This window comes from Pleurodeles waltl, chromosome 2_1 (genome assembly GCF_031143425.1).
Source record: "Pleurodeles waltl isolate 20211129_DDA chromosome 2_1, aPleWal1.hap1.20221129, whole genome shotgun sequence".
NCBI classification, from domain to species: Eukaryota; Metazoa; Chordata; class Amphibia; order Caudata; family Salamandridae; genus Pleurodeles; species Pleurodeles waltl.
In genome coordinates this window covers 507314819-507338058 of record NC_090438.1, presented here as the reverse complement: position 1 = coordinate 507338058, position 23240 = coordinate 507314819, and the positions used below count along the sequence as shown (strand labels likewise).

Here is a 23240-nt window from a genome sequence, read left to right as displayed (position 1 = left end):
ATGGCCCTTCAAACATGGATCTCAGAATAAGACTTTAGTGAAAAATAATAAAGAATTTATTGGAATAATAATAATGACTCACAGCCTAAAAGCAAAGCAAAAGTATTTCTTATTTTGAAAATGTTCACAAACACCGTTCAAAGATCGGTAGTGCATGGCGCACAAAAATCTGTAAATATTAAAGGTCGTAATTAACAAAAAAAATGTAATGAATGAACGCTGCACCATCTCTAAACTCAGAGGTGAGGGGCCATATAATGGAAAACAGGATGGAACTAGTCTGCTAGAGGACTTAAATAATGGAAGGTGAAAACATCAAAACATTTGTGCGGTAGATAGTAAAAAGCTCTAGTACTTTTAATAGAAGTGGACTACAAAAGAAATAGACAAAACACTGCAAACCAGATTACTCAGTAAAAATGACTAAAAACAAAAGCAAATTAATAAAAAGCTGGTTAAGTGAGAAGTATTGAAAGTACACATCATAAGTGCACGAAATGTATCAAAACATATTTGAAATATTTAAAGGCTTAATAGTTTATCAAATTATTTCAAACAAATGTATCCAGTCGGCAATCTTCTACTGTATTGAGACCATGTGTAATGGAGTCCAATTTCTCAACCCACTGTAGTTCTTTGCGTGACAGTATATTCGACTTGTCAGCAACTCTAGGGCCTAGCGTCACCTGGGTGATCATTTGCCAGTATGTTCTCTGCTGTGTAGTGTAGAAGCTGGAAGTGTTCAGCCATTGCCGCTCCTATATTTCCACATTCAATTCTGCTTGGATACTGCAAAATCCGGATTTTAACTATTTGCGTTGTCTGCCCTATATATACCAATTCACATGAACACTAAACTGCACATATAACATCTAGAGTGTTACAATTAGTAAACATATTCGGGTTGATAATTACATTGTGGTGTGAAAACACTTTAATATTGATACTGTATTTACATGTCACATATTGTCCACATTTGAAATGGCCTACGATGGGGGATATTCCCCATTGTGAATTCAAGGTAGTTTTGGGGGCAAAGGAGAAGGTAGCACTCGCAAATTAATCTTTCAGATTAGTACCCCTCTAAAATGAAACCAGTGGGAGTTCCTTGCTATAGAAACGGTCTCTAATCAGATTCCAATGCTTTAGTACAATTTTACCGGACAGAATGTACTGACACAGATAGTATGATCAAGGTTGTGGATTCATCTCTCAGCTGATAGCAGTCCCTCTTTCCTGCTTGATTTACTAACCATCTAGGATAGCCCCTTTCACAGATAAGAGTATCTGGTCCCCTAAAGTAATCTGACCTCCTGGTTCAATCTTGGCAAATATGCAAAACCTGCCAAAAGGTAGATTATCCCTCAAATTCTTAAGATGATTGCTGGTGTATTGTAATAGGGAGTTTCTCTCAGTTGGTTTTCTTTAGAGTGACTTATAAATTCTATTGTCCAATACCTTCACCCATAGATCTAAAAATGGAATGGCTACAGAATCATGATTCATAGTAAAATGAATGTAATTTGAAACAGCATTGAGTCATGTATGAAACTCACACACTCTGACCTCACTATCCCTTAAAATGAGGAGCACATCATCAATATATCTTGACCCAATGTCTAATGTTTACCAGGAATGGGTTACTGGGTAAGAAGACAGACATCTCTTCATAATTGGCCATGAACAAGTTTGCTGAATCCAGATCAAACCCTGCTCCTGTAGTCACACCCTTAATTTGAAAAGAGAACTGATTATCAAGTTGAAAATAGTTCTTTCCTATTGCCATCTCAGTGAGAGCTATTATAAACCAACTAGGCACCTGTATGGGTTATTCTTATAACTCCAGAATGTGTGAAATGACCCTCATGGCTTTCCTTTGGTGGGGTATTAGTATAAGGGCACTGAGCCCCTCATTAATCTGCCAGGGCACCGCTGCCTTGGGGATTATGACTCCCCTCTCCACCGGCTTTTGCATGACGGTGCATGGGCCCCCATTGACAGCCCCCGTCGCACCGTAACATTGTCATTGGCTCGATTACAAGCCGGTGTCAATATTGTGGTCAGTTTCCCGCTGGCCCAGCAGAAAACTCCTAATAGGGACAGCGGGTGGAAAACTGGAGTGGCGGTTTTCCGACCCAAAGAGTTTAGCGGGCAGCCTCTGCCCCCACCAAACTCTTAATAAGGGCCAAAGGGCCAGATGTAGAAAGCTTTTTGCATGGTGCAAACTGCGAAAATCGCAGTTTGAGCCATGCAAAAAGCCTTTTGTGAATGCGACTCGCAAATAGGAAGGGGTGTTGCCTTCCTATTTGCGACTCGCATCGTAATTCAGAGTTGCTTTGTGACCGCGAATGCGGTCGCAAAGCAACTCGCAGTTACCACCAGTGTCACACTGGTGGTAACTCATTCGCAAAAGGGAAGGGGTCCCCATGGGACCCCTTCCCCTTTGTGAATGTCGACAAAAATATTTTTTCAGAGCAGGCAGTGGTCCTATGGACCACTGCCTACTCTGAAAAAAAACGAAACCAAATGGTTTCGGTATTTTTTTCATTTTGCAACTCGTTTTCCTTTAAGGAAAACGGGCTGCAAAATGAAAAAAAAAACTGCTTTATTTAAAAAGCAATCACAGACATGGAGGTCTGCAGACTACAGCAGGCCAGCATCCCTGTGAATGCAGGGACGTACTGTGGGGTCGCAAAATGCGACCCACCTCATGAATATTGATGAGGTGGGTCTTTGCGACCCCATAGCGAGTCGCAGAAGGTGTCTGAGACACCATTCTGCATCCGATTTTGAGACTTGCAAATTGCAAGTCACTCAGACTCGCAATTTGCAAGTCTCAAAATCGGATTTTGCTACATCTGGCCCTTAGTGTCCAGGGTTGCCAATAAATCAGTGTTGTAGTCGAACTCAAAGCCTCCCATCATTTTTATAAAATGCATGCTGTTCCTTACATACGACTTAGGGCCTGATTTAGATATTGGCAGACAAGTTACTCTGTCCCAACGGTGATGGATATCCCTTCTGCCAGAATTTAAATACCATAGGATATAATTGGATTTAGGTTTCGGCGGATGGCAAATCTGTCACCACTGTGAAGGGGCATCTCGTCCTCCAATATCTAAATCAAGCCTTTAGTCTTAGGTATCCAGGGTTTTAGGAAAAAATCAATATACTGACACAAGGATTCCAGAACAGATGCACATTGTGACATTATGGGCAGCCCTGGAGAGTTTTGCATATTCTTGTGTATTTTTATGGGGGTATATATTACAGGGGTTCTAGAATGGTCCTTTTTCAAGAATCCATACTCAACACAAGGTCTAAATTTCAGGGTTTCTTTTCAGGGGACATATGGCTTTGTTTCACCATTGGTAATATTATAGTGCACATTACGTCTCTGTTTATTTAAGGAGTGTATATCCTTCATGACCATTTGTCTAAATTTGTGTTCATATCAGCCCCTAGTTTTGTACATATGCTTTGTGGATAGCACCTGCACACTTTTAGCTCACTCCCTTTTCACTGTGCCGTTTTCACTGAAGCACCTTTTTGTAATATAATGTCTGTTGGGATGCAATGTGTTCATAAATGTTCAATTATACTTGTATATATTATTTTTGAGATGTGTTTATAACAAATAAATTAGATTTGATTCTTTGTAAAAACAATTTTTTTTTTTTTTTAATATTTTGCCAAGGAAGTTGAGGCCTACACTTCCCCTGAGGGAACCACTGTTTTGTCTTATTACCATGTACTTGGTTCTAGGGTTACAGGGCTGCCCTTTGTGTTTTGTACGAGGACGATACTGTGGCACATATCAGGAGTGATTAGACCAACCACATCCCAAAACATCCCAGTCAAGCTGCCTGAAGTGATGATCACTTCTTTAACCATTTCTAGAAACTCTCTCTTTGAAGAAACTCCAGAAACTGAGTCATAGAGGACCTATCATAATGGCTTAGAAGGGCAGAAGAACTTGCCACCCTGATAATGCCAGTGAAATTTGGAAACCTTGTTGAGAGAGCCCCATCGTCAGCTCTCTTTCTATAATGGGATTAAAGAGGTAGATCCTGCAATATTTCCTCTTTTCTGCAGCCACCAAAGAATCAGAAAATACTCTCAGACACTTTGCATCTGAATCCACAGATCTAAATATGTTCTACGGCCACTTTTTCACTGGTTGCAGGGAGGAAGGATTAGTGAGAGTGTTAATTAAAGGCTTGAATTGGATCCAAGAGAATCACTGGTCCTGGCTTGAGGTTTGTCTGTATGATCTCAAAAACAAAAGACATGCTCACTTACAGTTACATGTTGGATATTAAAACTTTCTTCCAGTTCTGTTAGACAGCTCACAAAAGAAAATAACACCATTAAATGGACAAACCCTTTATGAAATGGATTGAGGCGATATGGGATATAGTGGATGCCAAACTGCAACTCCTTGGACTGGGAGATGCAGACACCTTGTGCCTTAAGCAATCGCACTCTGTCCTACTCAGGTTTCCTGGTTCTTCTCCAAAAGTGACATTTAGAGGAGCCCGGAGGGGAATATTCTCTGCCAATGCATCCATCTTTGTAAGCTGCAACAATATCTTTCCAACAATGTGGAACACAGGTTGATTGCCTGGTGCTAAGTGTTTAGAAGGAAGTGGAGCCCATTGTAGGAGGTTTAAATCCATAAGAGGAACTGGCAGGATGTCATGCTCAGCTGATAGGCTACCATCTGCTCATGCTAAAGGAGATGGTAAAGGCCATTTATTCTCTTACAGGTGCATGAAAAAGGTGATCCAGCTCTAGTCAAGGAGAGAAACACCATGGAAAACTAGGATTCCAGAAAAAGCCACAATGTTTTTCCATGTCGAGTGGTGAATTTATGTGGACCCTGAGTTCTCTGAACCTCTTGATGTTGACATATGGGAATATTCTGACATTGAGCAATGATCGAATATGCCTCTCAATATCAACTGAGAATGTTAGTGCCAATGACTTCGAAATGCTACACCCTCACCTCCTCAAGTGGCAGAAATAATGTCATGGGAGGGCGAATACTTGAAAACTGACCCTTATCTTCTAGCCAGCTGTTGAAGCTGAAGGAGGCAATCCTCTGCCAGTCTCACCCTTCTCAGCCCCAAAGAGGAACATCCTCAATCTATTTTAAGACATGTACTTGCAAATATTACAGTCTTCTTTTAAAGGTTTTATTTTTACTTTTGCACAATAGCATATAAGCACTGCAAACGTCCTAGCTTTGACTTCACTCGTTTGCCCCTACCAGCACATCCATACAGTAATAATTAACGCACCCTACTCTGGTCATCCCCCTGCAAGTTCCTCTTGTGAAGTAACTTTTTATCCTTACATTGTACTCATTTTTAAGGAGACTTTTCCTTTCCTATGTCCTTGGAGTCCCAGCCAACACATGGCAACTCTCTGTTTTGCTTGGAGAAGAGCGAGCTGGAGACATTTTATTTAATTTTCCTATTTTTAGGGTTATTCGCTATGTCCAGCAGGCTATGAGATGGTGAAAGATCGGAAGTCAATCCGGTTGCTCCCTCGATCCATTGCACCACCGCCTGCCAGTATGTCTAACGTTTGTGGCATTACCACTCCAGGTGCAGGAATGTGGCATTCCCCTGCCCTCAGCAGGGGCAAGCTGTAAAACGGCCCACATATATGGTGTGTACTTTAACCCATGTGAGATATATATGCTGTACATAACTGAAGTGCAGTAGCCTAAATCTAGCTTTTCCAGAGAGCCTCCAAACCAATGGGCAAGTCTCAATCCAGCCTTTATCCGTAAGGTGCTCGCCCAGCTAGTCCTACCCATGCCATGCAAGCTGTTATCTGTCGTCAGGGTCTGTGCCTCTTAAGATCCTTATACATACAGGACACCAACTGCCCCTCTACCCCCACATTCAAAAATGCCTGGAAAAACTCAGAGCATTGTGGTGCCTCCGGGAAGTCCCTCCAGATTTCCCTGGCACTTTGCGCAATCGTGCCATACAGCAGAAACTGCCTCTGCCAAGGCGGAAATGTCTCCAGTGCCTCCTGATATGTAATAAAGCATTTCCCGGGTAAAAAAAAAAAAAAAAAGTCTTTCACTGAGTGGGAATCAGGAACACAGACCACAAAAGCATTACAATCATCATTTTTACTAGATATGTTCCTTTCGCAAAATGGACATTTATCTAAAGGAGCCGGCACAAGGGCTTAAGGCAACAGGGAGATGAAAGCTCACAAGGTAAAACGGGTGATGTAACACTTTTTTCTTCAGACGAAATGTTAAAACAACCACAATGGCCAAAGTTGTTGCATGGAATCTGAAAACTACCCAAACAAATAGCATTACCACCCAAAAATAGCTGCACAGAGAACACAGTTGTGTCTCGGAACTTCCTCATGGAGCAAAAAACAGGAAGAGCTAAATGCCCCCCAGCAGGGCATGATGGGATAGTGCAGTTTCCAGGATTCCTAAGGGAGCAGAGTATGTTTTCTTTCACTGTGTATAGCGTTCCTATCAGGAGGCATCATTCTTGCTATTTTTCGTTAATCTACTCTTTTCCAGGTGTTTTTTCGGACAAATTTTCCAAGTGTTCACTAAATTGTCTAAGTTAAAAAAGGCAAAATGGTTGCCTATTTGGAAATGATTTCTGACCATTTGGTTATTTAGAAAACAAATCAACAATACTGAAAGCTTGTGTTCTGGGATCTCGAACAAAAGAATGTATCAATGAGCTTATAGGCGTAAATAATGTGTTTTGCACATTAACTGGCTTCAATTATTTGTATGAAAAAAATAATGTTAGAAATATGTGTGATTTAAGGGTTATAGAATGGGGTATTAATATCTGGCAAATCATTTTGTGCTTTTGGCAGAAACAAAGTGCTAAAAGTAAAAGAAAAACAAATAATAGTTGCATACCAGATGAAGGAACAGACGTATCTATAGGCGAGGCAACAGGAGATGCTATTGCTCTGGTCTGAGATGAAGCTGAAGGAGCAGTCTGATTTTCCATTTCATTGTTGTTTCTCCTATAAATATTAAAAGCCAAATAATCACAGAGATAAAGATCATGCCAATTTTATGAATTTTTTGTCATTAAAAATAAAATAAACCTGTAAAAATTCAGGAGAAATGCAGCAAAGTCAGCATCTTTCTTGTAAGACAGCGAGTTTTTCAACATGGCCCACTCCTGATGAGACTTGCCAAGATTGACTGTGTTCTTACGTCTCTCCTTTTGTCTTTGCTCTCGCCGGCGCTTTGCTTCATCAGGCTCCAGAGAAGGGCGTCCTCGTCTCTTTTTAACACTCTGTAAGATCATGAAATATTAAGAGAAGTGTTAGAACTAAGGTCAGAAAAAGAATGAAATTTGTTAAAAAAACATCCTGGTTCTACGGCTTAGAGTCTCTAATGACTGACACCATACCAGTCCTTCACTCATAGCACTAATACTGTTCTCACTATCCAAATGGTCTAATGAGATTGGAGAGACAGTAAGGTTATTGAGGAAATGAAGGAGAAGGAAGCTAAACCCTTAATTGATTTCTGATGATTTATTCCAAGATCAAATAGGTACTATAGGCGCAAACAGAAACAGGTATGCTCCCTGGAGCCTCTGCCATTAACCGCCTCAAATTCAAACTGCCCCGCAATCTAAGCTACGCAAACACTATACAATTCTACATGTGCATATCATCCTCACACAACAGGCATTCAGTAACCACCTCCCTCTCCAACAAGTGGTCAACCATGAGCTATATGCTGCACACCTCCATTCTTTCAAACTTAACTCAAAAGCAAACAGACACAATCTACTATCACAAGTCTGACAATCCACACGTGCAGTGTGTATACACACACACACACACACACACACACACAATATCTAGCACATACTTTTTACACAGAAAATGAAAGAAACCAGGATTCCCAAACAATCAACTTGCCCCACAATTATTAAACCTGCTTGGAACACTTTTAGAAAAACATTGTGTCCTCTGCCTCGAACCACACTATGGCTCCCACACATAGATATAAAGACTGAAAACATTCCTAAATTCCACACTTTACCATATTCTGCCTTAGAACTCCCTTCCAGACTTAAACCATCGTAATGGGAATCCACCCAACGACGGTTCCATATGCCTAAAGAAACAGGCAACATGATGCAAACTAACTAGCCAACAACAATATTGGTGTTCAACACCATTCCTCCCCTTTTCTTACTCTTCTCTCACATATGTTCTCCTGTATCTTCCTCTGACATCTTCCACCCCTTTGCCCCGTGATTTGGTCATTAAAATCTTGTCTAGCTCCAATTGTCTTTAGTCACCACTGGTCTAACTTGACAGTGGGAATTCATCATCTTAACAATTCAAAAGATTGACCCTGTTTTATAGGTAAGCAACGTAGCTTGCAGGACTTTCCTCCAACAAATTCCCCATTTTACTGCCAATCAATTCCTTCACCACTGTGTTGAACTGTTTCATCTGGCTGATAGTCTCTGGAAAGTATACTGAGAACTACCTATGACTGACTGCACACTTGGCTAGATACCTTTCTATCGCACCACTTTTAAACTGCGGATCACTGCTGAAGACTAAGAACTCTGGGAAACTTTCCTACAGAAAACATCATCACGAAACTCAATGATTGCTTCCAAGGTCACCTTTTCGACCATTTTAACCTCTAATATCACAATGGTAAAGGCCTTAAGTCACAGCAAATGGCCAAATAACATCCCCTGCCTTCCTCCATGGACCGACTGGAAACTCAATGGGCTCAGGGGACACAAAACAAGGGTTAGATTATTTTTTCATTACCAGCACGTAATTCACATTCTCTAACCTGCTTGTCAATAGTCTCATCAACACCAGGCCACCTTAAAATATTGTCTACCTCTCCTTTTGTTTCCTGAAATTGAGCTTATCCTTCGTAACACTGACTAAAGATGTTTACTCTTATAACCCAGGGAGGAGCTATCTTATCCCCCATAATCAAAATGTGACCCCCCAAAAGCCAACAATTTGCTCCTCTGCCCAATCATTGCATATAAAGCCCATCAGAGAACACGTAACCTCATCAACACTCATTTGAATACCTCAGTCCTCTCCAGTACCAACAGCAAGTGCAACTTCGCACTCAGCTTCCTGGTTGACCATGATCTGCTGTTCAAACAATAGCAACTGTGGCATGCAATCTGGATGCACATTCTTATTCCTGCACACATATTCTATTTTACACTGGAAGGCTTGTGATTTAGCACCTAATCTATCACATTTTTACCCACTCTGCATTAACCAGTTTAACTAAGAGCCTGTGATCTGTTCAAGGAGCTAATGCAGTCTCTCACACAAACATTCTGTAATGCTCCACAGCCCAAATACAAGCTAGGACTGTTCTCACTTTATGACAACTTAGCAGTTCTCAAGTGTCCTTGACCCATACAGCAAAATCCAGTCCTTGCCTATGTATAATGAACTGAGACAGCTCCCACACCACCGTTGCTCAGAATTACCATTACTACATGGTCTTTCCCGACTACAAAAGATTTCAGAAGAGGAGCATGTACATTTTTTTTTCAATTCATTGCAAGCATGTTCTTGACACCACATAAATGTCACTTTTGTTTTTAAACAAATCCTAAGCGATTCAATCGTCTCTGTATACTGTTCAACAAACTGCATAACGTTATGTTAAAATTAACTCTATAATCAACTGTTCTTTTGTTTGTGGAGCAGGTGCCATTAATATTGCTTCAACATGGTAGCTATTTGGTGTAATGCTCCTACCTGATATTCTATGGCCTAAATACTCTATTTAACAGCTGCATTTCCCAATCTCAGTCTAAATTTTTTTAGATATAACTCCTAACACATTATTCAAGACCTTGGCATGCTCCTTTTGGTCCTTGCTGTAAATGTATTTCTGGAAGGGTACCATGTCGGATATTCCTCCCTTGGTTTCCATCATCACCTCTTGAAAGGTCTTGCATCACTGGTTAGTCCAACAGGCATTAATAAAAAGTATTCCATGGGAGTGACAAATGTAGTAAAATGTTTGATTGAACTTAAAATTAAATCTAGTTTTATGTACCAGTTAGATTGAGAGTGGTAAAAACTGTAGCACTAGCCAGAGTTGAAATCATTTTGTGTAAATTTGCTAGGTACTTCCAGACAATAAAAAACCCACCCTTGGTTGCTGTCTATTATATGTCTTAGATTAAGGTACACAAAGGGAAGAAGGAAAGAAGGAAGAAAAGAGACAGGAAGTAATGAAGAAGAGGAAGGGAGAACACATAATCCTGTACCGGAAGTACCCCCCGGGCCATCGGCATCCGTGGACATACCCCCAGGGCATCCGCGGGTTGCGTCCAAAGAGGACGCCTCGCTACAACAACAAAAAGCAAATATGGACCAATGGAATCAAGGAAGAATCAACAGAAAGAAGGAATGAAGGGATGAAGGAGAGAAGAACAGAATGAACAAAGGCGAAAAGGAAACGAAAGACCGGCTAAAGGAACAAAGGAGCAAAGGGAAGAAAGGAGGCAAATGAGAGAAGGAACTAAGAAATGGAAGTTAGAAATGACGGGGGAGATAAGGAAAGAAGGTACTAAGCAAAGATGGAGAAAAGGAAAGAAGGCCTCAAGAAGAAAAGTAATGGAAAGGAGGTGAGACGGAGTCAAGTAAAGGAGAGGAGGATCAGAGAGAAGAAAACAAGGATGCAGCAAAGGAATAAGCAAAGAAAGACAAAGTGAACCCAAAAAAGAAACAAACAATGGAAAGAAACACACAAGAAAAGAAGACAAAGAAAGAAAAAAGATAGCATGAAAAAAGGAGGGACGAAAAAGGAAAGAAAGGAGAAGAAAAATACAAGACAATGCCAGTTGTTGTAGGGAGATCTTGGAGTTGTTGAGGGCCTTCCTGAAATCTTTCTTGATGTTGGTTATATTCCTGTTGGGTAGCTTCAGTACCCATTTTACAGAGTCCATTACAAAGCACAAGAAATTGGTCTTTTCCAGGGGTTCCACAAGTGATTTTTCCCAGTTGATCAGGAAACCAGATTCTGTAATATGAATATTGCCAAAGCGAAATGCTGCTTGATCTTGTGCTTCGAGCTGTCATAATAAGGATGTATTTGAGATAAACTATGACGTACCCTCCCCCTGCTCCTAGGAACTAAGCCACTGGACGGAGTAGTTTTCTGAAGCGCCACGGTGGGACAACAGACCCAGAAGAAGGATAGTAAATTTGTAGACCTGTTGACTCCAAATAAACTGACAAAATCAGCAATGAGTAGTAAATATAAGAATCAGCTGGTATGTGTCCTTGAGGTCCAGACGTACAATTCAATCCTGAGGCCAGAGGACATCTCTGAGAAGATGAATCCAGCACGTTTTGGAATGCAGGAATATCAACCACTCGCTGAAATCTCAAGAAATTAGTTACTGGGACGGTGGTCTTCTCTCATTTTCGCCACCAAGGAGAAATTGCACAGGAATCACCAGAGGTGTAAGCAGGCGGGGGAGATGGTTCCTTTTGAAAGGAGTGTATTTCTTCATCTATGACATCTGCATCGCTGCCCGAAAATGTAATCAACCTTGGTTTCTGCCACTGCCTGAGTGATCTGGAAACCTCTGACTGTCCGGAGAATCCAGGCATCGCTGCCTATTTCCTTCTAGTTGTGTAAAAATTCTGCTATTGTTCCCCAAATCTGTGCATGTACTGCAGACATTAGACTTACAAGAGAAACCTCCTGAAGAGTTGTTATTGTATCCCCTGAAGGTGCCTCTGTTCCTTGGCCCCTCGAGAGGGAAAAAAGCCTCTAAATATGTTGGGTTCCTGCCACTGGCTTCTCCAGTAACGTTGTCCACACTGCAAACCTTGGTTGTGGAAGAGGCCGGGTGTGTATCCTATTCCTCTTCAGACCCTGCCAAAAACACTCTGGACAAATATTTTCTTAATTGAAGCCTGGGCTTTGTTCGGGAAGGTGAATGTTGAAGCGTATTTTCTCAATTCCTCAGGAAAAGTGTTCCAGAAGAGAGTCCATTGTGTTCTAAAGCCACTTCTCAGGAGGCTAAGTCTGAGTTTGGGGTCCACCTTTATCAGTAAGGATCTATGTATTTCTGTGGAAATCACACAGTTCACATTTCCCAGGAAAATAAAGGCCCCCTAGGCCTATCTTTCCAGGATGTCAATATGAATGAAGGAAGCTGAATTCCTGGCCTCCTCAGCCACATCTAAAAATGTTCATGACGTGCCCTGCCATGTCTAGCAGTTTGTCCTGGCAAGCCCACCATGCCCACTAGGACCTATATATTCCCTTCTTAGGATTTTTGACAAACGTTCCTAGGAAGGTGGCCATCCTTCCATTGATTTCCTATGTTGATCCACCTTGCACTTTAAAATAGGTTTTGGGCATTCTGCTCTTAGGCGTTTTCAAACTTCTTTATCTAGTCATTTTCTGTGAAGGCCAGCCGCACACTGTGCCAGCTTATCCACCGGAATCTAACCTAAGGACATGGGGTGGAAAATGTCATGCAGGTCCGGCATGTCCAGCATAGAGACTGAATCTTGGTGGTCCTGGGATTCAGACTTAGATCACTTGCGGTTAGGATTGGACTTCCAAGGCTTCCCCGTATCATAGCCGTCGCCTCAGCCTCCCTGGGATGCACCATCATTGGTCCCGTCATAAGGGGTAGTAAAGGGTTCATGGGGCATGTCTGTGTGGAGTTCTGATTCCAAGGGTTTAGGCAAAGGTAATGCCCCTTTTTCCTCCTGGGTCACGTGAAACCTCAATAGATAGGCTTCTCTCAGCCTTTCAAAGGCATTTGCTCTACTGGGCTGCTCCATCTTACTTTTTGCTTTAGCTTTGGTGGCACTCAGCCCTTCTTACCTTTGGAGTTCTGGGGCTCCACTGGGTAAACCAAGATCTTCCCTCTGGCGGAGGGCTTCAGATTGGCCAGCAGCCAATAGTGATATTTGCCCCCCAAAAGGTGCCAGCGCACTTGTCACTGCCCTCTGAACTGAGGCATCAACCACTTGGGATACATTATCTTCCCAAGGATAAACTGCTCCGCTCCTTGATGTCTTCCATGGCCCTTCTCATAATGATGGACAAGGGTTTGTGTACTAAGAAAACAACACTATAGCTTGTCCTGGGACGGAAAAGTCCTCTGCATGGTAAAGGATGTGCAGCTCTACAACTGTACTGATGTCTGGATCTATAATGCTGATTTTTGTTGTCATAGGTGAACATGGATTATTTATGTGCGCCATGACATAGGCCTGTCTCACGAACATCTGTCTTTTTTGACTGGAAGGAGTGCCCAACGCACTACCCTCACAGTGATGGAAGGCTGCTGACTTTGCCAGGAGTGATTGTCAGGATCTCCTTTCACTCCTCCCTGTGTAATGCCACAGTCAGTGACATGGCTTGTGAGACAGTCAGAATGAGGAATGGGGGTCTACCCACCATCCCTGCCCTAGACCATGATGTGGTTTACATTTTTCAGCCCCATTGCAGAGGCCTGGTAAAACCTTGTCTACCCTTTTGGAACTTTGGCAGTCATTCTGGATCTTTGCGTGGCCCCACCATAAAAGGGGGGCACATCCTGCTTGACCTGCAAGTGCATCTAGGTGTGGCTCCACAATAACAGGAGATCACACCCTGCTTAAACTGCCAGTTATTGAAGCTAAATCCAACAAAGCAGCAGTACTCCTCATGAGAAGAGACACAAGATTTTAATGGATAAAGGTAAGTCTCTTTTGAGGAAAAATATGTTTTCTTAAAAAACAAAATCTTAGAAGACGAAAAGTTAGTCAGATTTCTTAGAGAAAAAGACTTTGTTTGAACATGTCTCTGGAGATAAGGAAGTGAATGAAATTAGATGGGCTGTGAATCTGTGATTTTGGTTGTGAATTCTTATGAATACAAAGACATTTTAAAAACAGGAAGGATCTTTTATTTTGGGAAAAGTGAAAACAGTTTGAGTGAGCGCTATTGTCAAAGGATCAAAAAATAACCATGAAAAGCAAACCATGAATATCAAACATTAAAAAGACTGATTACAAGCCCAAGATTTTATTTTTCTTGAATAAAGAGAAGCGCTCACTGACTCACTGCCACACTTGAGGCTGCAGATCCAGTATAGACTCTTCAGGAAAAGATTTAATTCAGGAAATGTGGCAAAAGGCTTAGTAGGTACTCTGATACTTTGAGAGTTTGGTATGTGAGATGACAGCATGAATGTCAGACTAACTTAGTTCAATGTGTTTGTGATTATGCCTATGTAACCTGGATGCTCATTTTTCACTGACTAGCATCTAAGAGGTCTGGCTCTGGCTCATACGTCCTTCCATCACCACAACAGGGAAAAAGACAGTGTTCATTCTCCGCTGCTTGTTTTCAGGTCCATCTATCAGGTCTTTAATTGTATCAGACTCATCAATTCAAGAACATATTCCAAAGACCACATTCTAATGAGTCCTCACCTTCAAGAAGATCTACTCCCCGGTGTTCCCTTACTAACCCCTTCCCTCATACTCTGAGCCAGTTCACCTTGTGATTTTATCCAAGGCTGCTGCAACAGGGTGCAGACGGCGAGTGGTTACATTCTGCTCTTGTGTAAGTATTCATAGGTCCAGGCAGCATTACTGGCCCACAAAGAAGGATACACTTCTAGCCCGTGTGGCGCCATGGACGTAACCATTACGTCCTGCGACCCGCCCTCGGGGGAAGCGCTAGCGCTCACCCCGAGGGCCACCCCCCCCCAGGCCATGGCTGAAAGGGGAATCCCTTCCCCTTCCACCCCCGACCCCCCCTGTGACATCAGCGCGCTGACAATCACAGAGCCTCCCCCTAAGCTTCCAGCACGATCGGAAGAGAAATGCTTTGCATTTCTCTTCCGATCACGTGGGGGAGGCCGAGAGAGGCTTCAAAGGGAAGGAAAGTTATTTCCTTCCCTTTGAAGTCTCTCTCTGCGTTTTGGCAGCCGGAATGAAAGCAATCCGGCTGTCAAAACGCCCACTTGACACCAGGGATTTCTTTTTTTTTTTTGTAGGAAACTGACATAAGGGAGCGACCCCTTGGGCAAGGGTCGCTCCCAGGGGGGCATTTTTTTTTAAGGCCTTTTCTGCCCCCAGGGCATTAATTTCTTTTTTTTTTTTTTTTGTTCAGGTTTTTGTTTTAGAGGTGGGGAGCGACCCCTTAGGCAAGGGTCGCTCCCATAGGGGGCAAATTATATAATATTAACTATTTTTATGAGGCTAATCTGCCCCCAAGGGGGACAGAAACCACTAGACACCAGTGAGTTTTTTTTTTTGTGTGAGTTTTTTTTTTTGTGTGAATTTCACATAAGGGGAGTGACCCCTTAGGCAAGGGTCGCTCCCCAGGGGGGGGGGGATTTATTTTAGGGCATTTCTGCCCCCTAGGGGGGCAGATCAGCCTATTTTAATTAGGCCTATCTGCCCCCAAGGGGGGCAGAAACCACTAGGCACCAGGGATCTTTTTTTTTTGTGCCGTCACGCAAGGGGAGCGACCCCGTAGGCAAGGGTCACCCCCCAGGGGGGGCGGGGGGTGGAGGGGCACATTTATTTTAGGCCATTTCGGCCTATTGTTATTAGGCCGATCTGCCCTCGGGAGGGCAGAAACCTCTAGGTGCCAGGGCTAAAAAAAAAAATTTTTTTGTTTTTTTTTTGTTTGTTTTTTTAGAGATGGGGAGCGACCCCTTAGGCAAGTTGATACGGCTCGAGGACCTTTATCAGCTAGTGAAAGAGAACACAGACGAAGGAAGGGACTTTGTCTATATTGTGGTGCAGCTGGTCACCTAATTCGCACCTCCCTCATTCTTCCAACCAAGCCTTTGGGAAACGCCAACTCCCGTCTTCAGTGAGAAGGGTGAGGATGGTATATTGTGAAATACCTTCCATTTGTTCTTCCAGGGAGGAAGGAACTGCTCTTTTTCTTTTACCAGTTATCCTTCACTTAACTGATGGCCGGGAAGAAAGAACCCTGGCTTTATTGGACTGCGGAGCCAGTGGCATCTATTTAGATGAAGCATGGGCCAAAGAACGACAGATAGCACAAATACCTAAGGAAGTGCCAGAACAAGTACACATGGTGGATGGATCACTCTTGGCCTCAGGACCCGTACAATATACCACCCCTACTTTCTGTCTACAGTTTGGGAAACACCAAGAAAATCTTTCGTTTGATTTAATTTCATCACCACACCACGTCATGATCATGGGAATTCCATGGCTCACACGGCACAACCCTTACATCAACTGGGAAACAAGAACTATTTCTTTATCCTCTCACTTTTGCCAACACCACTGCTACCTAGCAGGGGTTTATTGGTCCCCAAAAAGTCTCTTAGCAGCACCCCCTAAGGTGGGATGCTCTATTAACGTCCTACAGGGAGTTCCCAGGCATTATCAGGAATATCCCGATGTATTCCAGAAGCCAGAAAGACCTGAACTGCCACCCCATAGAGAATACGATTGCGCCATTCCTTTAGAACCAGATACAGTGGTTCCTTTCGGGCGAATGTACTCTCTCACAGAACCTGAGAAGCAGATTCTTAAAGAATACCTTGATGAGAACCTACAGAGCGGGTTGATTGCTCCCTCCTCTCTACCTGCAGGGGCTCCTCTCTTCTTTGTGCCTAAGAAGACTAAAGATTTGCGTCCCTGTATTGATTTCAGAGGGTTAAAAAAGATCACTATTAAGGATCGGTACCCGTTACCCCTCATTAAGGACATCCTAGAAGCAGTCAGAGGGGCAAAGAGATTCACCAAGCTGGATCTCAGAGGAGCCTACCATCTTTTAAGAATTAAAGAAGGTGATGAGTGGAAGACCGCTTTTAGAACACCTTTTGGTCACTACGAATATCGAGTAATGCCATTCGGACTCACCAATGCCCCTTCCATTTTTCAAAGGTTCATGGATTCTATCTTTTCCGATCTTTTGCAACAAACAGTGGTGGTTTAACTCAATGACATTTTAATCGTTTCTGTTCACCCAAAGGAACACTCTAAGCATGTTCGCCAAGTTCTAGAGAGACTCCGACAACACCATTTATTCTGCAAACCTGAAAAGTGCGAGTTTGATCAGACGGAAGTAAAATACTTGGGATATTGCATTAACCAAACTGGAGTCGCCATGGATTCAGACAAGGTGCAAGCTGTATTGAATTGGCCATCTCCTTCTTCCATCAAGGAGACTCAGGGGGTCATTCCGACCCTGGCAGTCAAAGACCGCCAGGGCCGCGAATGGAGGAAGCACCGCCAACAGGCTGGCGGTGCTTCCCTGCCCATTCTGACCGCGGCGGTAAAGCTGCGGTCAGAAAACCGGGTCCGGCGGTTTCCCCGCCGGATTTCCCCCGGCTGGGCGAATCTGCCAGGGCAGCGCTGGATTCTGACCCCCTTCCCGCCAGCCTGTTTCTGGCGGTTTACACCGCCAGGAAGAGGCTGGTGGGAACGGGTGTCCTGGGGCCCCTGGGGGCCCCTGCACTGCCCATGCCACTGGCATGGGCAGTGCAGGGGCCCCCTAACAGGGACCCAGCCTGCTTTTCACTGTCTGCCGAGCAGACAGTGAAAAGCGTGACGGGTGCAACTGCACCCGTCGTACACCTGCAACATCGCCGGCTCCATTCGTAGCCGGCTTCAATGTTGCAGGCCCCCTTCCCGCTGGGCGCTAACATTGTTAGCGCCCGCTGGCCCAGCGGGAAGGTCGGAATGCCACTAGCGGTCTTTTGACCGCGGAGCGGTCAAATGGCGGTTCCCGCCGGGGTCAGATGGACCCCCTCAGTGTTTTTTGGGATTAGCCAATTTCTATCGACAATTTATAGCAGACTTTGCCCAGAGAACCAGCTACATTACTCAAACCCTTAAAAAAGATAATCTAAAGAAGGGCTTTTGTTGGACACAAGACGCAGAGTTAGCCTTTCAAGACTTAAAGAAAGCCTTTATTCAAGCCCCCATTCTACGACACCCAGACACCAGCAAACAATTCATTGTTGTCGCAGACGCATCCGAAAGAGCCATTGGGGCTGCCTTACTGCAAAGACAAGACGATGATGATTTAGAGCACCCGGTATTCTACCTGTCCCACATTCTATCCGACTCAGAACGGAACTATTCCGTGCTAGAACGTGAATTACTCGCCTTAAAGACCGCATACACAGAATGGAGACACTTTCTGATGGGCTCGAAAGAACCCTTTGAAGCCCGGACAGACCACAGAAATCTACAGTGTTTAAGAAACTTTCAGTGTCAGAATAGCCGGCAGGCTCGATGGGCTTTCTTTTTCAGCCAATATGACTTTTATATCACATACATCCCTGGTTCTCAAAACATCCTGGTGGATGCCTTGTCCCGACGTTACCCTGAGTGCAGCGATTCTCCTGTACAGAACCTATTTGACAAGAACAAGATCATTGGTTTAGTACAGACTTTTTTAGACCAAGTCAAGTCCGAATAAGCCAGGTTAGAAGATACAGAGCTGAATAAGTTGCGTCCGCAACTTCATATAGATCAAGGGTATTATTATCATGCTAGGCCCTGTTCTTACCCACTAAACTAGTACAGACTGAAGCCTTACGTATGTGCCACGATTCCCCCATCGCAGGTCATCGAGGAATGAAAGCTACCCAAGAACTTCTGCTTCGCTCCTTCTGGTGGCCAACTCTCAAGACAGATACTGAAGAATATGTATCATCCTGTCCTATATGTGCTCAAGCCAAAACACCCCGTACTAAACCAGTAGGATTACTTCGCCCACTACCAGTTCCCCCAGGTCCATGGCACACTATCTCCACAGATTTCATGTGCTCATTACCCTCTTCAATGGGAAATCACGTAATAATAGTAACCGTGGACTCCTTCACTAAGATGGCTCACTTGACGGCCTTAAGAAAGTTACCAACGGCAAAAGAATTAGGTCAAATCTTTACACAAGAAATCTTTCGACTTCATGGATTACCTCAGGTCATTATATCGGATAGGGGTCCTCAATATATCTCCCGATTCTGGAAACAATTCTGTAAGACCTTGGGAATCGAAGTGGCCTTATCATCAGGGTTCCATCCTCAAACTAACGGACAGACGGAACGACTCAATCAAGGCCTCGAACAATATTTACGTAGCTTCTGCAATGCTACGCAGAGTAATTGGGCTACCTATTTACCGCTTGCAGAATTCTCCTACAACTCAATACACAGCGCCTCGAAGGTCTCCCCTTTCTATGGCTCCTACGGTTTCCATCCTAAGGCCTTTCCAACTCCCCTGAAAGATACTTCCAATCTTCCTGCCATCTCCTCCTATGTTCGACAGCTAAGGGGTGTCCAACGTGTTATCCATTCCAACCTTGTGGCCACTAAGTCTCGCATGAAAAAGATAGCTGATAAGAGACGTTGTGCGGCTCCTCACTATCAGGTCCATACGAGTACGAGGTCCAGGAAATCTGTGACTCTCGGTTTTTCCATGGACACCTCCAATATCTTATTCATTGGAAAGGCTACCCTATGAGTGAGTGTTCCTGGGAAGATGCCCCTTCAGTTCATGCCCCTCTTTTGGTCCGTCGCTTTTTTCGGCTCTTCCCTCACAAACCTGGGGCCTCGGGGGGGGCCTACTGTCACGCCGCAGCAAGTCAAGTCAAGTCCGAATATGCCCGGTTAGAAGATACACTTAGTTTCTTAGAACATTAGGTGCGCTTTACATTGAGGCATTAATGTAACCTTCTGCTTCACCACTTACCAGTATTAACAGGCAAAAGCAGGATACCTGCACATGGTGGTGTTTTTATGCATGCCTTTTCCCTTTCCCAGCATGCTGCCCACTTCCTCTCTTCCCAGCATGCATTGTTTCTCATAGTTGGATGCATGTTCTTTATTCAATGTTATACTCTTTTCACCAATCCAAGATGATGGTGTTTCTACTTCCTGTTTCCTACTTTCTGTCTAGGGGTATATAAGGGGAATTCAGCTGCTTGCTCATTGAGTTGCAACACTCCTTTGGTGGTAGTCACGCTCCGGCTGGTTTCCTCTTGTGGATCCAGTATTTCCTGACCTATCTTCGTCTTCAGTTTTCCTGTACTCTTGGATCTTCAGTTCCAACGCCCTTGTGTCCTCCTTCGGTTTCAGGGAGTTCCTGCTGGAGGTTTTTTACCCTTTTGGGGTTTTTCCTCTGGGACTCCTTCTGGAGGGCACGGACTGTAGTGGCTTGCTATTGTCAAACAGCACCGTGGCTACCGGAAGGGGTCGCCCCTACCTCGGCCAGGGCAGAACCTGCCGGAATCGGGGTCGTTCCCCAACCCTCATCAACTTCGACGGTAAGCCCCGTGAAGACCGTGACAAGCCTGCCTGTTCCGGACAGCTGGGAAGCTGGTGATTTTAGCACTACAACCCCTTTGTTGATGCCATTTTCAGGGGAAAAACCACAAGCCTTCTTCTGCAGCCCCTTTTTCCCATTTTTTGGGGGGAAAAACGAAATTTTCACTGTATTTTGTCTCATTTCTTGGCCTCCTGCTGGGGAACCCCCAAAGTCTGGGTACCTCTAGAATCCCTAGGTTGTTGGAAAAAAAGGACGCAAATTTGGCGTGGGTAGCTTATGTGGACAAAAAGTTATGAGGGCCTAAGTGCAAACTGCCCCAAATAGCCAAAAAAAGGCTTGGCACCTTAGGGGGAAAAGGCCTGGCAGCGAAGGGGTTAAAGAGGACTTTACATTACCATTCAGTTGAGTGCAAACAGCATATCTGTATCTGTCTCAATCCAAAGTTAATATGCATTAAATGTAATAAGGAAACCCAGTGCTAGTCAATGGGAGACATACGCCACACAGTAGTGAAAACAAGTTTAGGAGTTTTTCACTGCCAGGACATGTCAAACCTAAGTACACACGTCCTACTTTTTAAATACAATGTATCCTGCCCTAAGAGCCTTTATGGCCTCCCTGAAGGGTGATATGTAAGCACTAAAAAGGAAAGTTAGGTCTGGCGAAGGGTTTATTTTGCAAGGTCGAAATGGATGATAAAATCTACACAGTGGCAGCCCTGAGAAGTTTTAAAGGCTACATTAGTTGGTGCTGCAGGGCCACTAGTCGCATTTGATTTACGCCCTGGCCACATGTAGTAAGTAAATTAAATGCTCTACTTAGGTGTTGGTCAATTTTACAATGTTTAAAGGAGAGGGAGCACACGTACGTTAGCACTGGTTAGCAGTGGTAAAGTGCACAGAGTACTAAAGCCAACAAAAAAAAAAAAATCAATAAAACAGGAGGGGAGAAGGCAAAACATTTGGGGGAATACCATGCCAAGGATGTCAGGTCTAACACATAGAATCCTGGACTACAACATTCAGTAGTGAATCTGCTCTCTAGTCCACCCTGATTGCCATTTCCTCCTGATGGGGCCAGCCTAAAATGAGATCCCCTTCATTCACTCATGTAAATCTTTCAACAGGTTCTTCTCCCAGGTGGTTATCTGGTGCTCCATCTATCCTTCTGACCATAGATCAATTACCATAAGCATTCATTTCACTTATATTTTACTGACCAAATCTAGTCCCAAAATGGTAAACTTGGTTCACGAATCCACCATCACTTCAACTTCTTTCCCAGCAACACAATAATGCACTTGGGGAGACCTGTGACTTGTTACCTCTCTACCTCCACAGGGGTAAACGTTGAGGGGAAAGTCAAAATCTCCCTTGTTCTCATCAATCGCCAGCTTGATGTTGCTCCCACCAGGATTCTTACATACACCACCACTGTCTCCCATCTTCTTACATATATTAAAAAGTTTATAAACAGCAGGGTTGATTACCTAAATGGTTTCAACTTGCATATCTATAACATACATGTAAATCCCTTTTCTACAGCTTACCATCCCCATTTCACTTTACCTTTTCCCTTCTTAACCTACGGAGTGCTTTAGCTGCCTGCTGTCAAAGACATAGGGCCTGATTCTAACTTTGGAGGACGGTGTTAAACCGTCCCAAAAGTGGCGGATATACCACCTACCGTATTACGAGTTCCATAGGATATAATGGACTCGTAATACGGTAGGTGGTATATCCGCCACTTTTGGGACGGTTTAACACCGTCCTCCAAAGTTAGAATCAGGCCCATATGGTCTATAATAGAATATACATTGAGTGGGCTTTTAGTCAGCGCCCTCCTCAGGACAGGATAGTATTTTTTGTCTGTCTCAGTTCCCTGCTCATGATTCAATGGTCTTCCTCTCTAGTGTTTGCCCATCCGCTGGAGCATTTCTTCTTTACTGGATGTCTTATATTATTTCATTGCTAATGTATGGGAACTATTTATTTTATTTGTGTTTTAGCACTGCTTGCAGTTTTTGACGTTTCTTCTACACGCCCACTTTTTTATTTTATTTATGTTTTACCAGTGCCCAGTTACTATATATAACTATTGGGGCACTTGCTTTTCTTTTTGGCAATTTGCAGCCATGCCATCCTCCCAATTTTTAAATATAATTTTTGCATGGGCCCCACAGCTGGGCACTGCTTATGAGCCTGTGGCTCCTCCCCACACCTTTGTTTGGCATTGTATGCATACTTTAAAGTTTAATTTCCTGTTCTGAGATGGCTGTTCGCCATCCTGGAACAGAAAATTAAGAATTAAGTTAAAAAAGGAAACAAAAACATTCTTGAGATGGCAGCCATTTTGGAATATTTTTTCTAAAAGTATAATAAACCGTACCAAGGAGGCGACTGCACTTGCTTTGTACGTGCACTGCAAAAAAAGGCAATGGCAGATATTTTAGGTTTCATTCATGGCCAAGAACTATTGGCTTTGCATATGCTTGTTCTTACTGATAGCAAACATATCACCAAAGGTGGACCTCTGATTTCCTGTACAAATCATTCTGATTGTTCTGCTCCTTTTGAAAAATGCATACTGACACAAAATAAAAATTCAGAACCAACCCATAATCTTTCCTGTGCCTTTTTAGGTTCAGCATTCTAGGCAGCGGGTGCGCTGTTGATTCCAGACAGTGCATGCACTGTTGAGAGTCATAAAGTGACTTACCATGAACTTATAGGGGATTAAAGTCCACCCATTGCTTACCACAAGTTATCTTTACTACTCACTCTCATGTGGCTGCTTCTTATTCGTGTCCCAGCTTCTCAACCCTGTGTTTGTCCCTCCCACAGAGCATTTCCTTTTTACCATGCGTATGTTTGGCTGAGCTCTGTGTTAGATTTTAGGGGACTACT

At 43.5% G+C, this 23240-nt stretch overlaps 1 protein-coding gene across 1 annotated transcript in view; it reads right to left on the bottom strand.

Moving 5' to 3' along the window:
- The window catches only part of LOC138265797 (uncharacterized), a 175221-nt gene that overhangs the window by 80790 nt on the left and 71191 nt on the right, over nt 1-23240 (bottom strand). Inside the window, exons 2-3 of the mRNA XM_069213851.1 lie at nt 7117-7310; nt 6923-7032 (exon numbers count right to left, since the gene is read on the bottom strand). Coding sequence (XP_069069952.1) covers nt 6923-7032; nt 7117-7310 — 304 coding nt within the window. The remainder of the gene's footprint in view (nt 1-6922; nt 7033-7116; nt 7311-23240) is intronic.